The sequence below is a fragment of the Amblyraja radiata genome, chromosome 39, assembly GCF_010909765.2.
Source record: "Amblyraja radiata isolate CabotCenter1 chromosome 39, sAmbRad1.1.pri, whole genome shotgun sequence".
NCBI classification, from domain to species: domain Eukaryota; kingdom Metazoa; phylum Chordata; class Chondrichthyes; order Rajiformes; family Rajidae; genus Amblyraja; species Amblyraja radiata.
This window is the reverse complement of record NC_045994.1, coordinates 4423007-4439430: the sequence shown is the minus strand read 5'-3', so window position 1 is coordinate 4439430 and position 16424 is coordinate 4423007. Positions and strand designations below refer to the sequence as shown.

Here is a 16424-nt window from a genome sequence, read left to right as displayed (position 1 = left end):
ACAAGCCCGTAAGTCTTTGGAGTGTGGGAGGAAACCGACGATCTTGGAGAAGATCCAAGCAGGTCACGGGGAGAACGTACAAACTCTGTACAGAGAAGCACCCTGGTCTCTGGTGCTGTAAGGCAGTAGCTCTACTGCTACACTACCCTGGTGTTTGGATTTTAAACCTCTGCTCTAAAGCCCATTGTACACCACCACCACTGGGTCTGTGAGATATCCTTATCCAACACTGCATCATGTAACAGAAGCCTTATCATTTTTCGGTAAATATATGTTCAGCTAAGAGTACAATGTGCTGAACAAATGCACCATGTTGCTTTGGTATTTAATGTCCTTTGACCACTCAGGAACCTGTAGACTGTATCACGCCTACAAATTAAAAGTTAGTCACCAGCCCGATAACGAACAGTTCAAAAACTTTCTGCTCAGTAAATCTTCTCAGTAACTGGGCGGCCATCTACAAGTCTGGACTTAGCAAATTGACGAGTGTGTCTATCACACGCCTACAGCTGCAGGGAGGTTGAAGTGTTAACCTGTTGGGTGGATCGACATTCCATTCAGCAGAGGAAAGACCAGTCGATCTTGTTTTAATTTGACTAATGAAACACAGTGAAGAAGTGCATAAAACAAGCTGGTGGACAAGCAGAGAAAGAACAAGTGGGCCTACAATGCAATCGACCGTGCTAACAGTAAGTCCTTCTAAACTTCAATATTAATTTTTACTGAAGATCGACACAAAATGCTGGAGTAACTCAGCGGGACAGGCGGCATCTCCAGAGAGGCCGGTTCTCTGGATGTTTTCAAGAGAGAGTTAGATAAAGATAGCGGAGTCAAGGGATATGGGGAGAAGGCAGGAACGGGGTACTGATTGAGGATGATCAGCCATGATCACAATGAATGGCGGTGCTGGCTCGAAGGGCCAAATGGCCTACTCCTGCACCTATTGTCTATCGTCTATTGTCTATTGAGTAGGTGACGTTTCGGGTCGAGACCTTCTTAGAGCAGCGGGTGCCTGGGGTTGGTGGTGGAGGCAGTTATGACAGTTTAATTTAAGAAGCCTTTTGTTAGATAAAAACGGATATGAAGTGCTGGTGTAACTCAGCGGGTCAGGCGGCATCTCCGGAGAACATGGCTAGGTGATTTCTTCAGATTGAGAGCCAGGGGAAAGGGAAACGAGAGATACAGACGGTGATGCGGAGAGATATGGAACAAATGAAAGAAAGATGTGTAAAAAAGTAACGACAATAAAGGGATCAGGCCCCTCTTTTCAATCTCACCGAAGAATTGTTGGAATGGGCATTTATTGATCAGCAGGAAAATGGTTCAAATAAAAGGCTGTGGTTTTGAAGGCACGTTAATATAGGCTGCTTTAAATAGAACTAAACAGGACAATTCTGCTAAACATGAGCATTTTTTTCCTCATGTATGGCATTGTTTACAGTGTACTATGTTTACATGTTCTGTTGTGCTGCTACAGGTAAGAATCCCATTGTTCTAGCTGGGACATATGACAATACAACGCTCTTGAAGTAAAAACATAGAAACATAGCAAATAGGTACAGGAGTAGGCCATTCTGTCCTTCGGGCCAGCACCGCCATTCTATATGATCATGGCTGATCATCCAGAATCAGTACCCCGGTCCTGCTGTCGCCCCATATCCCTTGATTCCATTCGCTAAATCTAACTCTCTCTTGAAAACATCCAGTGAATTGCTCCACTGCCTTCTGTGGCAGAGAATTCCACAGATTCACAACTCTCTGGGTGAAGAGGTTTTTCCTCATCTCAGTCCTAAATGGCCTACCCCTATTCTGAAACTGTGACCTCTGGTTCTGGACTTCCCCACCATGGGGAACAAGTAGCCTGGAAAGGTCTTGGGTCTGACTGTGAAGCCCTCTGTGAAGTGATCTTGGGGCCTGCATAAATTTAGGTGTAGTTTTACAAAATGTGGAGGGACACACAAGATGAAGTACTTCATGTTGGTGAAGACACACCCACAGTAAACATCAGCAGTTTAGGGAGAGAAATTTAGCAAGCTGGCTGGTCGGAAATAAGCAAAATGGAGGAACTGCACCTCGTATTCAACTTGGGTAACTTAAACCCCTGTCCCACTTAGGACACCTGAACGGAAACCTCTGGAGACTTTGCGCCCCACCCAAGGTTTCCGTGTGGTTCCCGGAGGTTGCAGGTAGTGGAAGCAGGTAGGGAGACTGACAAAAACCTCCGGGAACCTCCGGGAACCGCACGGAAACCTTGGGTGGGGCGCAAAGTCTCCAGAGGTTTCCGTTCAGGTTTCCTAAGTGGGACAGGGGCATTACCATCCAATGCTATGAACTATTGAATTTTAGATAACCTTTAGTAACACCCCAGATAAACACAAAATGTCAGCGGGACAGGCAGCTTCTCTGGAGAGAAGGAATGGGTGACGGGACCCTTCTTCAGACTGAGAGTCAGGGGAAGGGAAGACTAGAGATATGGAGGGATAAGGTGTGCAAACGAAAAGCAGATGATGGTGAGGAAATATAGAAGAAAGGAAAACTGCAGATACTGATTTAAACCGAAGATGGACAGAAAAAGCTGGAGTAACTCAGCGGGACAGGCAGCATCTCTGGAGAGAAGGAATGGGTGACGTTTCGGATCGAGACGGGTCTGAAGAAGGGTCTCGACCCGAAACGCCACCCATTCCTTCTCTCCAGAGATGCTGCCTGTCCCTCTGAGTTACTCCGGCTTTTTGTGTCTATCTGTGAGGAAATGTAGAACGGTTCATTGTGAGCTGAGGTGAAGGTGACAATGAGGCATAAAATCAGTGACATTAATCAAAAGGACAATGAAACTAGTTGGCGACCTAGGGTGGTGGAGGGACAGAGAGAGAGAGAGAGAGAGAGAGGAAGCAAGGGTTACTTGAAGATAGAAAACACATTTCTTACCACTGGGTTGTAAGCTGCTCAAGTGAACATTAACAACACCATCCCGATCTACCCGATCTATTCCTCTTTCACAACCACTAACTTATTACTAAGGGAGGCACGGTGGCGCAGTGGTAGATTTGCTGCCTCGCAGCATCAGAGACACAGGTTCGATCCTGACTACTGGTGCTGTCTGGAAGGGTTTTCTCCAGGTGCTGCAGTTTCCTCCCACACTCCAAAGATGTGCGGGTTTGTAGGTTAATTGGCTTCGGTAAAGACTGTAAATTGTCCCTAGTGTGTAGGATAGTGCTAGTGTGCGGGGAATCGCTGGTCGGTGCGGACTGGGTGGGATGAAGGGCCTGTTTCTGCGCTGTATCTCTAAACTAAACTAAACTACAATCCTGATCCAGGATCCAGTTAACCCCCTGCGGTGCCCAGCGGTCCCGGAAACCACCCACGGTGCCCGCAGACATTACGTGTTCATTCTCACGGGACATGCGGGCACTGATGTAACCCAGGAACAGGGGCAGGCAGTCGGCTCGGACACTGAGGGGCATCAAGACAGCACCCGTAGTCGGGACACTGGCCCTGTGTCAAGAACACCCAAGATAATGACTGTGAAATGTTTGGGATTGAACATCTAATGACGTAGTGTACATAATACAAGCACACAATGAATCTGAAGAAGGGATTCGGCCCGAAACGTTACCTATTTCCTTCGCTCCATAGATGCTGCTGCACCCGCCGATGGCACTGGGCCTGTACTCACTGGAGTTTAGAAGGATGAGGGGACACCTCATTGAAACTTATTGAATAGCGAAAGGCCTGGATAGAGTGGATGTGGAGAGGATGTTTCAACTTGTGGGAGAGTATTGGACCAGGGGCCATAGCCTCAGAAGTAAAGGACGTTCCTTTAGAAACAAGACAAGGAGGAATTTCTTTATGTCACAGGCTGATGAATCTGTGGAATGCATTGCCACAGACGGCGGGGGAGTCAATGGATATTTTTAAGATAGTGATTTACTGAGTCTTCATTAGTAAGGGTGTCAAGGGTTTTGGGGAGAAGAAAATGGGGTTGAGAGGGAAAGATCGATCAGCCATGATTGAATGGCAGCGTAGATTTAATGGGCCGAATTGTCTAATTCTCCTGGAACTTATGAACTTCTAGAATCATAGAGTCATAGATTCATGCAGTATGGAAACAGGCCCTTTGGCCCAACTTGTCCACACCGGCCAACATGTCCCAACTACACTAGTCCAACCTGCCCGCCCCAAAACTGTCATCTTGTTTGTTTCTATGTGTGTGTGTGTGTGTGTATATGCCTGTCTGTGATCTCTGATTTGGTGATGTCATCAAATTATGCCAAAATGGTACATGATAGCGCTACAATTTTTGGACCACCTTATTCACAATTGTCATGTGGTGGTTTGTATCAATTTTCCTTCAGATTGATGTTATATTTCACAAGGTATTCACATTTTTTAATTTACAAAACGCAATTTGAGAAAAAAATTATTCCCTCTGCACTGGCACTTACAGCTATGACGTTACAATAGGATTGTAGCCCTGCACGCTACAATGCTGTGATCCCAGGACACTGAGTCCTGTCAGCCCTGGCATGTGCAATTGCAAACTACAATGTTGCTATCCCTTTTTTAATATTCCTGGCAGCAAGGATTTAAAAAAAAAAAGTTTAACGAGGGAGGGTGCATTGTTTTTAATATCCCTGGTAGCAAGGATTTAAAAAAAAGTTTAATGAGGGAGGGTGAATAAGGGGAAATGAGTCGCCCCTGCGCAGTTGGGGAACGGGTTGCGTTGGGGGGCTATGGGTGAGTGGTGGAATATTGCATTGGGGGGACCAGGCCTCCCACGTGATAGGGACCCAATGAGTGTAGTATATTACTAAAACTCCCCTCTTGTTTGTTTCTATGTGAGTGTGTGCATGCCTGTTTGTGATCTCTGATTCGGTGATGTAGTCAAATTACGCCAAAGCGTTACAGGACAGCACTGCAATCAGTGTTCAGTTTACACGTCAGTATTCAGTGTGCTCCTAATCTGCTGGAACAAGCCCTGCCTTGTGCAGACCGAGCCAATCCCCAGGCCCACACAGGGAACACCCACAAATGCAAACATCCTACGAGCAGAAGCTTGCCGGAGGCCAGGGTGGGAGTGAGCTCCGTGCCGCAGTTAACCCAGTTGCCAGAGACAGACTCCCAGAGCTCTGCTTCCTGCCTGAACTTGTAGCAAGTTACAAGTTACCGAGACGCTGACAGACATCAACAGGTAGTTCTGGTCTTGTCGGGGGGTCCTGTCCGTGCAAGCAGATGATCAGACAACGATGGGGGTGAAGTGGCCCAGAGATTGGTTCCAAGTAAGGAATGCATTTAAACTGTGTGCCTGCTCCACCCATAATGTCATGGCCAGGACTAGCCCAGCTCTGCTGGCTTCTCTCCAAATGAATGCCAGCTGTGCTTTTCACTCTGATTTTTCCCTCTCTTGAATTCATTTCGGGAGTTCATTTCTTGCGAAATTCAATGCAGTACAATGCGGTGCCAGGAACGTTTTTCCTTTGCTGTGACTCAGTCTTGGAAGTAGTGTCGGAGAACCGGGATCAGGAGCAAGAACCCTGGCTGAATTTTAGCTGCTTGTGTCTGAGTGGCACTGACGTTAATGTTCCCAAGTACAGACAACTGTCTTCAGCACCTATCCCCGTCTCCACCCTCCCCTCTGTCCACAACATCCCCACCCCGTCCCCATCACCCTCACCCCATCCCCATCACCCCTCCCCCCCCCCTGTCCCCAACACCCCCACCCCGTCTCCATCGTCCCCTCCTCTGTCTCCATCTCCCCCTCTGTCTCCATCATCCCCATCTCCATCACCCCCCCTCCCCTTCGTCTCTATCGCCCCTCCCCCCCCGTCTCCATCGGCTCTTCCTGTCTCCTGCGCCCCTCCAGGTCCCCATTCCTCCTCCCTCCCCCTTACCATTCCTCCCTTTAGCTCTACATTTACTCCCTTTCTTACCAGGTCCCACCATTCGCACCCTTTTGCCTTCCCCACTTATCACCTCCAACCTTTGTTTCCATCTCCTCCCCCCCCCTTCCCCCCCTTCCCCCCCCCCCCCCCCCCCCCCCCGCTCATCTGCCAATCAATCCCTCCTTACCTCAAGGCGAAGGGTCTCGACCAGAAACGTCACTTGGTCCTTTACTCCAGAGGTGCTGCCTGACCCACTGAGTTACTCCAGCTTTTTGTGTCGAACCTCGTTACCTAGATCCATCTTCGGTGCATAACCAGCGTCTGCAGTTCCTTCCTGCACATTTTGTCCGCTCCACTGCGAAATCTCTTCAAGGTGTGTCTACTTTGAAGACGTTCTCCTCGTCTCTCCGACGTGAGTTCAGCAACATCCTCTCTCGCTGCTCTCCCTCTGTGATTCCTCCTGCTCCCCGACTCTACCACCATGTTGTAACCCAGACCTGCTGCCCCAGGCACGTGTGTTGTCTCGGTGCTTGCCTGCTCCTCTATCTATCACCTGGCAGCACAGCCCCATCCCTCACCCTGACTTCTCCCTACCAGCTCTCCACCCAACACTCTGTAGAAGGGTCCCGACCTGCACTGTCAACTGTCCATTTCCCTCCATGGATGCTGCCTGACCTGCTGAGTTCCTCCAGCATTTTGTTTTTTTTTTGCTAAAGACTCCAGTGTGGTGGCGAGGCGCGAGTCACGGGGTCGTTATCTGAGTTGTTATTTGAGGCCGGGCAACGCCCGTGTCAGCTGAGGAGTAGGGAGCTGTATGCAGAAGAATAAACACATCCAGAGCACACACACTTGTGTCCGGCTAGTTTTTGGCTGGACTCCTGCCCAGTCCCCGCCACACCAGCATATACAGTCTCCCTTGTTGTTATGAACCTTCCAGGGTGGGGAAGCCACCACAACTTCCTCATTCGCTTCCAGGTCGTGCCTGCCACCGCCACCACCCACCCTCACCTGCCACGACAACCGACTCCGCCAATCCTCACCTGGATTCCAGGCCCAGTTCCAGACCAAGTCTTTGACGAAGGACCTCGACCAGAAACGTCACCTATCCATGTTCTCCAGAGATGCTGCCTGACCTGTTGAGTTTATAAGTTCCAATTCTGTGATAGGAGCAGAATTTAGCCATTCGGCCCATCGGGTCTACTCCCCCATTTGATCATGGCTGATCTATCTCTCCCACCTAACCCCATTCTCCTGCTTTCTTCCCACGCATACTAATCAAGAATCTATCTAACTCTGCCTTAAAAATAACCATTCACTTGGCCTCCACAGCCTTCTATGGCAATGAATTCCACAGATTCACCACCCTCTGAATAAAGAAATTCCTCCATCTCCTTCCTAAAGGAAAGTTATTTTATCCTGAGGCTGTGACCTCTGGTCCTAGACTCTCCTACTAGTGGAAACATCCTCTCCACATCCAGTTACTCCAGCACTTTGTGTCCTTTTGTGTCGATTTGAGATTTCCACCCTGGGAAATAGTTTCAGGCAGTCTATCCTATCTACACTTCTCATCGTGTGATGTAGTTCTATCAGGTCTCCATGCAACTTCAGGTGTTCCAGAAAAAACAATACAAGTCTGTCCAACCTCTCCCTGTAACTAATGTCTTCTAATCCAGCCATCGTTGTAGTAAACCACTTCTGCATCCTTTCCGAAGCCTCCACATCCTTCCTGTAAGGGGGCGACCAGAACTACACACACTGGTATGAACTGGTGAACATTGATTCACTGAATTTCTTCAGGCCTTCACTGGACCTGGTTCTGACTGGGTGCAAACCATGTATTGTACACATGTATTGTTGCATTAATCATAATCATACAGGTATCCTAGACTGGCTCTGACCAGACAAGTGGTTAGGGAGAAATGTAACTTCCAGTATTCCTAGATGTTTGGCCTCTCCCTGCTCTCATCTTGATGTGATCGACACAAAATGCTGGGGTAACTCAGCGGGACAGGCAGCATCTCTGGATCGAAGGAGTCCTTGGATATATCTGATCTTGCCCAGGAGATTAATCCACCTTCATACACTTTCAGATGTTCAGCAACTCCTCGACTGTCATCCTGACTATCCTCAAGACACTTCCATGAACTGCCCCAAGTTCCCCAGTCTTCACAACCTTGCCCAACTTCTTTGGCTCCACACAGAGATGACCGCTTTGGTTTCTAAGGGACCTTATTCTGTCTGTAGTCACTCTCATTCCATTATTGTGTTTGTAAAACCTCTGGGTGTTCCTTGACATTATCTGCCAGAGCTATCTAATCGCTCCCTTATGCTCTTGTGAGTTCCTTGTGCCAACCAGCACATGACACCAACCAGAACTCAGTACAATTCTACTATGAAGATATACACAAAATGCTGGAGTACCTCAGCAGGACAGGCAGCATCTCTGGAGAGAAGGAATGGGTGACCTTTCGGGTCGAGAGGAAGGGTCTTGACCAGAAACGTCACCCATTCCTTCCCTCCAGAAATTCTGCCTGGCCTGCTGAGTTACTCCAGCATTTTGTGTCTATCTTCGGCGTAAACCGGCATCTGCAGTTCCTTCCGACACAATTCTACTATGTATCCATCCTGCAGCTTTGTAAATGGATGTTCTCTTTCCCAGGTTTGTTACTTATCCTGAAATCAACTGTGGAGGCTGAATTAATAATCATCCACTAATGAGACGCGCAAACGCCTCCAGTTCACCTTACCTTGCACTGGTATCAGTTTTACTCGCTGCTTTTCAAGACCGTGGCACGGTGGCGCAGCGGTAGAGTTGCTGCCTCGCAGCGCCAGAGACCCGGGTTCGATTCTGACCACGGGTGCTGTCCGTATGGAGTTTGTATCTTCTCCCTGCGACCGTGTGGGTTTTCTCCGGGTGCTCTGGTTTCCTCCTACATTCCAATGACGTGTGAGTTTGGGTTAATTGGCCTCTGTAAATTGTCCCTGGTGTGTGGGATAGAACTAGTGTATGGAGATTGATGGCCAGTGACAGTGGGCCAAAGGGCCTGCTTCCATGCTGTATCACTGCTAAACTAAACTAAGATAAGCTAAATTAAACTCAATTAAACTAAGCTTAACTAAATTAAACTAACCTAACCTAACTAAACTAAATGAAATGAAGCTAAGCTAAGCTAAATTAAATTGAGCAGCAAGTGAAACAGCATTTTTTTAAACGAGGTGCTAACAATCCAGAAATCCTGGGTCCATTCTGATTAATGTATCTATATTTTGATTTACATCGATGTGTTTCTACACTGGGGGATCCTTCTGCTTCCCAACCTTCTGCTTTAATACCATGGTGTTCACACACTTCTCTCCTTCCTATACATTTCGTCTACTCCACTGTGAAATCTCCTCAAGTTCTGCCTCCTTTGAAGACATTCTCCTCCTCTCTCCGACATGTGTTCTCCCTGCTCCCCCTCTGTGATTCCTCCTGCTCTCACCGACTCTACGACTACCTTTTAACCCAGACTCGACTGTTCTCACCCAGCCCACAGCGAACAATGGCCTGTTCCCTTTCTCATCGTTACTTTTTTGCATATCTTTTTCATTTGTTCTATAACTCTCTACATCACCGTCTATATATCTCGTTTCCTTTTCCCCAGACTCCCAGTTTGAAGAAGGGTCTTGACCCGAAACGTCACTTATTCCTATTCTACGGAGATGCTGCCCGACCCACTGAGTCACTCCAGAAATTTGTGTCTATCTTCACTTTAAACCAGCATCTACAGTTCCTTCCTACACATCCCAGCCTCAGTGGCTGGGTCCTGAACGTGTGATGCATTAAGGTTGAGCAGCGGTAGAGTTGCTGCCTCACAGCGCCAGAGACTCTGGTTCGATACTGGCTACATCGCTGCCTGTACGGAGTTTGTACGTTCTCCCCGTGACCTGCGTGGGTTTTCTCCAGGAGCTCCTGTTGCCTCCCACACTCCAAAGACATACAAGTTTGTAGGTCTCTAAACTAAACTAAACATTGGGGAAAATAGATGCAGATTGAGCAGATACTTTACTGATTATTCCATTCAATAGACAATAGACAATAGGTGCAGGAGTAGGCCATTCAGCCCTTTGAGCCAGCACTGCCATTCACTGTGATCGTGGCTGATCATCCACTATAAGGCCATTCAGGCCGTGACATAGAACAGTATAGAAACTCTCCCTGTAGCTCAGGCCCACGAGTTCCGACAACATCTTCGTAAATCTTCTCCGCGCTCTTTCCAGCTTAATGACATTTTTCCTATAGCGGGGGTGATCAAAACTGAACGCAATACTACAAATGCAGTCTCACCAACGTCTTGTGTAGGAAGGAACTGCAGATGCTGGTTTATACCGAAGATAGATACAAAATGCTGGAGTAACTCAGCGGGACAAGCAGCATCTCTGGAGAGGAATGGGTGACATTTCGAGTCTGAAGAAGGGTCTCGAAATGTCACCCATTCCTTCCCTCCAGCGATGCTGCCTGGCCCACTGAGTTACTCCAGCGTTTTGTGTTTCTCACCAAAGTCTTTACATATTGTTCTGAAACCTACCATAAATCCCATTTTGTATCTGTAAGGTTATAAGCTCAGATCCTGGGTCTTGATTTGAATCACTGAACGACATGTTGTCATTGTTTCAAATACAATAAGTTCCAATTCATGGAATAAATACATTGTCTAGTGTTGTCAGAGCCCCAGAGACCAGCAGAGGTCGCTAGTCTTCTAGTATTGCTTTCAGTGACCCCTGCTTTAAAATGAGAGACATAGAGAGTGAGAGTGGACTGAATCAAGATCTGTGGTGTGTGTATGGAACAAGCTGCCAGAGGAGGTGGTTGAGGCAGGTTATATAACCATTAAAGGACATTTGGACAGGTATGTGGATAGGAACGGTTTCGAGGGATATGGCTCAAACACGGGCAGATAGGACTAATGTAGGTGGGGCATCCTAGTCGGCATGGGCAAGTTGGGCCGAAGGGCTTGTCTCCGTGCTGTACGACTCTATGAGTCTACCAGCTGTGACCCCACAAAGATAACACCTACTACCTAAGTGTACCTCTCAAAAAATGAACACCAAGATGCTAAGGAGGAGGTGGGGGGGCTACATCTGTGGAGCTGACCCACAGTCAGAGAACAATATAACCTGAAGGGGAGAACAGTGAAGAGATTTAAAAAATGTTGAAGTTAGTTTCAGTTTCAGTTTTAGAGATGCCACATAGAAACAGGCCCTTCGGCCCACCGAGTCCACGCCGACCATCGATCACCCGTTCATACTAGTTCTATGTAATCCCATCCCCTACACACTAGGGGGCAATTTACAGAGGATCAATTAACCGACAACCCCGCACATGTTTGCGATGTGGGAGAAAACCCGGAGCACCCGGAGGAAACCCACGCGGTCACACGGAGAACGTGCAAACTCCACACAGGCAGCAACCGCCATCAGGATTGAACCTGTGTGTCTGAGGCTGGGAGGCAGAGGCTCTATCAGCTGCGCCACTGTGCCGTCCTGAATATAGAATGGCTAGCAGGGCCAAATGGCCTCCTCCTGGTACTATATAGAACATAAAACAGTACAGCGCAGGAACAGGGCCGTTGGTCAACCATGCCTGTGCTGAACATGGTGCCCACATATAATCCATGTGGTCCCAGTGAGAACGTGCAAACTCCACGCAGACAGCACCTGAGGTCAGGATCGAACCCGGGTCTCTGGTGCTGTGGCAGTGGTTCTACCAGCTGCAACACTGGTATTAAAAGCAAGTTCAGCAATGCTATGTACTGTTATCCTTTGGTAAATCCTGGAACTTAAACTACAGTTTATACAATTAAGTTTGAGTATTGCAATATCATAAAACTGCCCTAAATAATTGTCTCTAAATCTAACTATTCTTTTTCTCACTAAAGGTACTGAAGGAGATCTCCAGGTTGGCACCTTTCCTGCTGAGTGTCTTCATTTACTTTGCATTGGCGTCACAGTCTTCTTGTCCCGTCTGGCTGAGAGCCTTCCTGAAATGTTTGCCGATTTTACTCCTCTGTGCCTATATTTTGACCCTTCGGATAGATCTGCACACACACTCGAAGGCTCCAAAGCTCCTTGCCGGCCTGCTGTTTTCCGCAGTTGGAGACATCCTCCGCAGCCTCTCATCGCAGTTCCACCTCCTGCACGGTAAGTGGGGAAAGCATTAGTAGATGCACACACAAGTTTGTTTTAGTTTGAGACACAGCGTGGAAACAGGCCCTTCGGCCCATCGAGTCCATGATCTCACCCCCCACATTACCACACACTATCCTACACACATTGGGGACAATCTACACTTTTGTACTGGTAAGGCCATAGTTTATGATGCAGGAATTTCAAGGCAGATAGATCGAGTATTGACCCGCATTGATAGCAACAAGAATGGAAGGCTTTAGCCTCTGATCAGAGACCCACACCCATCTTGTTCAATGTCCACAAGGATGAACATTTTAAGAGTAATTTAGTTTAGTTTCAGAGCTACAGCATGGAAACAGGCCTTCCGGCCCACTGAGTCCACGCCGACCACCAATCACCCGTTTCTAGACGTCTCTCTGTCATACACATGCAGCACACATGGCCCAACTTGCCCACGCCAGCCAACTACACTAGTCCCACCTGCCTGCATTTGGCCCATTTTCATCTAAACCTCTCCTGTCCATGTACCTGTCCAAATGTTTGTTAACTGTTGCAATAGTCCCTGCCTCAACTGCCTCCTCTGGCAGCTCGTCTCATGCACCTGCCATGTCTTCAGGAAGTGGGAGGAAACCCACCTGCTCACAGGGAGAACATGCAAACTCCACACAGACAACACCTGACGTCAGGATCGAACCTGGGTCTCTGGCGCCCTGAAGCAGCAGCTCTACCCGCTGCGCCACAATGTTGCCCAATTATGTGAGGCAGCTAAGCTAAGGAAAATAACTGGATAATTCTCTGCCACAGAAGGCAGTGGAGGCCAATTCACTGGATGTTTTCAAGAGAGAGGTAGATTTAGCTCTTGGGGTCAAAGGAATCAAGGGATATGGGGAAAAAGCAGGAACGGAGAACTGATTTTAGATGATCAGCCATGATCATATTGAATGGCAGTGTCCCGCTGAGTAACTCCAGCATTTTGTGTCTATCTTCGAGTCTGAAGAAGGGTACTGACCTGAAACGTCGCCTATCCATGTTCTCCAGAGACCAGCGCTTTGGGTCTTTCTATTGCTATGATCCAGCTTCATGCAGTTCCCGGCTCCTGTATTGTGTTTACTGCTGCTGTTATGCTGCTGCAAGTAAGAATGGCATAGTTCATTTGTCGGTACATTTATCAATGAAACTCACTTGGAAAAACCTGTTAATTCTGAAGAAGGGTCTCGATGCGGAATGTCACCCGTTCCTTCTCTCCAGAGATGCTGCCTGTCTCGCTGAGTTACTCCAGCATTTTGTGTCTATCTTCGGTTTAAACCAGTGTCTGCAGCTCCTTCCATAGAAACATAGAAAATAGTTGCAGGAGTAGGCCATTCGGCCCTTCGAGCCTGCACAGCCATTCAATATAATCATGGCTGATCATCCAACTCAGTATCCCATACCTGCCTTCTCTCCATACCCCCTGATCCCTTTAGCCACAAGGGCCACATCTAACTGAATCAGTCAGGTGAACCTTCTCTGTACTCCCTCTATGGCAAGAATGTCTTTCCTCAGATTAGGAGACCAAAACTGTACGCAATACTCCAGGTGTGGTCTCACCAAGACCCTGTACAACTACAGTAGAACCTCCCTGCCCTTATACTCAAATCCTTTTGCTATGAATTCTAACATACCATTTTCTTTCTTCACTGCCTGCTGCACCTGCATGCCTACTTTCAATGACTGGTGTACCATGACACCCAGGTCTCGTTGCATCTCCCCTTTTCCTAATCGGCCACCATTTAGATAATAACAGATAATTCTGACTGTTAATTCTGTTGTTCTTTCAGGTGACTCCATGTTTGGACTCTCACACATCTGCTACATCTGGATGTTTGGTTTGAAGCCTTTGAACCTGCTGGCGGGCGTTTTCCTGCTGGTTATAGGCACCGTCTACTTGCTGTTCCTGAGTAGATGCCTGTGGGAGCACCAGCCATTGCAGTGGGCAGCCTACATCTACATCGGCTTGATTGGAACCATGGTGTGGCGTGCCAGTGCTGGGGCACTGTTCAACCACCAGTGGTCTTGGGTCAAACTGTTTGCCACTGTTGGGGGAATGCTCCTCGCAGTCTCCGATTTCACCTACACCGTCAGTGCCTTCTGTTTCCCGGTGTACCACTCCGGAATGATCGCGGCCACCTATTATTTGGCCCAGATGCTTATCACCCTCTCGGCTGTATACAGCGAGAGTGCAGTTGGCAAGAACAGAAAGTAAAGCAAATCCACCATTGTCTTCAATAGTGAAGTGTCATTCTGCAGCCGGTAAGGTACTGAGGTCATGACATGCTGGAAAGAAAAGCCCGTGCTTATCATCACCGATTCAAAGACACATGCCTTATTCTTCCGAAGATAGACACAAAGTGCTGGAGTAACTCAGCGGGGCAGGCAACATCTCTGGAGAGAGGTGAATGGGTGACATTTCGGGTTGAGACCCTTCTTCAGACCCAAACTTACTCCTGCATTTCTTGTCCATCTTAGAAACATAGAAACATAGAAAATAGGTGCAGGAGGAGGCCATTCGGCCCTTCGAGCCAGCACCGCCATTCATTGAGATCATGGCTGATTGTCCCCTATCAATAACCCGCTCCTGTCTTCTCCCCATATCCTCTGATCCCACTAGCCCCTAGAGCTCTATCTAACTCTCTCTTAAATCCATCCAGTGATTTGGCCTCCACTGCCCTCTGTGGCAGGGAATTCCACAAATTCACAACTCCCTGGGTGAAAAAGTTATTTCTTCGGTTGAAACCAGCATCTGCAGTTCCTTCCTACAGCCTTAGTCCTCCTTTCTTGCACATTGCACATCAATTTTGTAAAACAAATATAAATAAATATTTTCCTAAAAAAATGTGACGTTTGTTCTTTGTACCGCGGTTGATATCTCCTCATCTCCTCACGCAAGCCCTGCTGAGCCCAGAAGAACGACCGACTGAGCAAGCTTTCAGAATGACATAGTATTTATAGCACAGAAGCAGACTGTTTAACTCTAATAGTTAATGCAGGTATTTGTGCCTTTATACCAGTCCCATCACTGCAACTCTCCCTATTAACATGTCCTTCTATTTGTTTCTCCCTGACCCCAGGCAGCTTGCTACATGAACTAAAAAAGAGGAGACTATCTTCGATTTAAACCAGCAATTGCAGTTTCCACAGGGCAATACGTTCCTTTGCCGTGGTACCCCTATTATTCTTCCAAATTATCTCCTGATGCTTTTTAACAACATCTAAATCCTTAGTTCCTCCCAATGGCCACAATCCATTTCCCAATTTTGTAGTTAATCGCTCCGACAGTTGTCTGAGGTGTTTCGATTTCTCAGGATGTCGTTCTCATAGGATTTGCAAAGCACTGCCTGGTTCGGTCGTAATATCTACACAATTACCCATTCTGCTTACTTTATAATATCAAACGGCACAGATACTTATCATTTCACACTTATTTCAGATCAAACACAGTTACCAATTATTTTCCCTTCAGCGATATTTGATCATTGACCTATTTATCTGCCTCATCCAGTATTTGCCAGACTAACCCGAATCACGTCGGGACACCACACGAGAGTTAGCGAATGGCCGATTCGTCGTCAGACCAACGGATTGGAGGAAAACCGAAGTAGCAAAAGAACATGACTTACATCGGGGGCCCAATTACCTCTCTCCGAGACAACTCAGCTCCTTGATCGCCAACTCGCGTTGACTTGTCCGTTGAGATCCCACTTCTGACACCAAATGTGAATTCCGGTTCTTTTACCTTTAATCAGGTTCAATGATAATTGAGTCGAATACAGTGGTCGAGTCCAACAGATTTTACCGTCCGCGGGGCTTAACTTCAAGGTATCTGTTAGGACTCCGACCAGACTCTTCACAGACCTAGCAGAGCAAGCAACTTGACAAACAGTTGATCACATATTTATACAGAGTTGCAGCAATGACGTTTAACACAATATCCACTTCAAATCAATCACAAGCTGTACCCACTCACACGATACTTGTCACTTATACAATATACAGTCCATTCAGAAAGTATTCACATCCCTTCACTTGTTCCACATTTTGTTACATTACAGCCTCATTCTGAAATGGATTAAATTCATTTTTTGTAGCATCAATCTACACATAATACCCCATAATAAAAAAGCGAAAGCAGGTGTTTAGAAATGTTTGCAATGTAATTATAAAGAAATAACTGATATCACATTTACATAAGTATTCAGACCCTTTACTTTGTTGAGGCACATTTGGCAGCGATTACAGCCTCAAGTTTTCTTGGGTATGATGCTACAAGCTTGGCGCACCTGTATTTGGGTCATTTCTCCCATTCTTCCCTGCAGACCCTCTCAAGCTATGTCAGGTTTA

At 47.3% G+C, this 16424-nt stretch overlaps 1 protein-coding gene across 2 annotated transcripts; it reads left to right on the top strand.

The window, feature by feature from the left end:
- Positions 1-364: 364 nt before the first annotated feature.
- LOC116967420 (lysoplasmalogenase-like protein TMEM86A) lies at positions 365-14569 on the top strand. 2 transcript variants are annotated; one of them, XM_033013974.1, is made up of 3 exons: positions 365-689; positions 11798-12059; positions 13865-14569. In XM_033013974.1, exons 1-3 carry the CDS (start codon positions 600-602, stop codon positions 14287-14289), a joined length of 777 nt encoding a protein of 258 aa, XP_032869865.1. In that variant the 5' UTR covers positions 365-599; the 3' UTR covers positions 14290-14569. The 2 variants fall into 2 exon arrangements, with proteins under 2 accessions (XP_032869865.1, XP_032869866.1); XM_033013975.1 differs by lacking the exon at positions 365-689 and adding an exon at positions 5163-5276 and having other exon boundaries at positions 13865-14568.
- The last annotated feature ends 1855 nt before the right edge of the window (positions 14570-16424 follow it).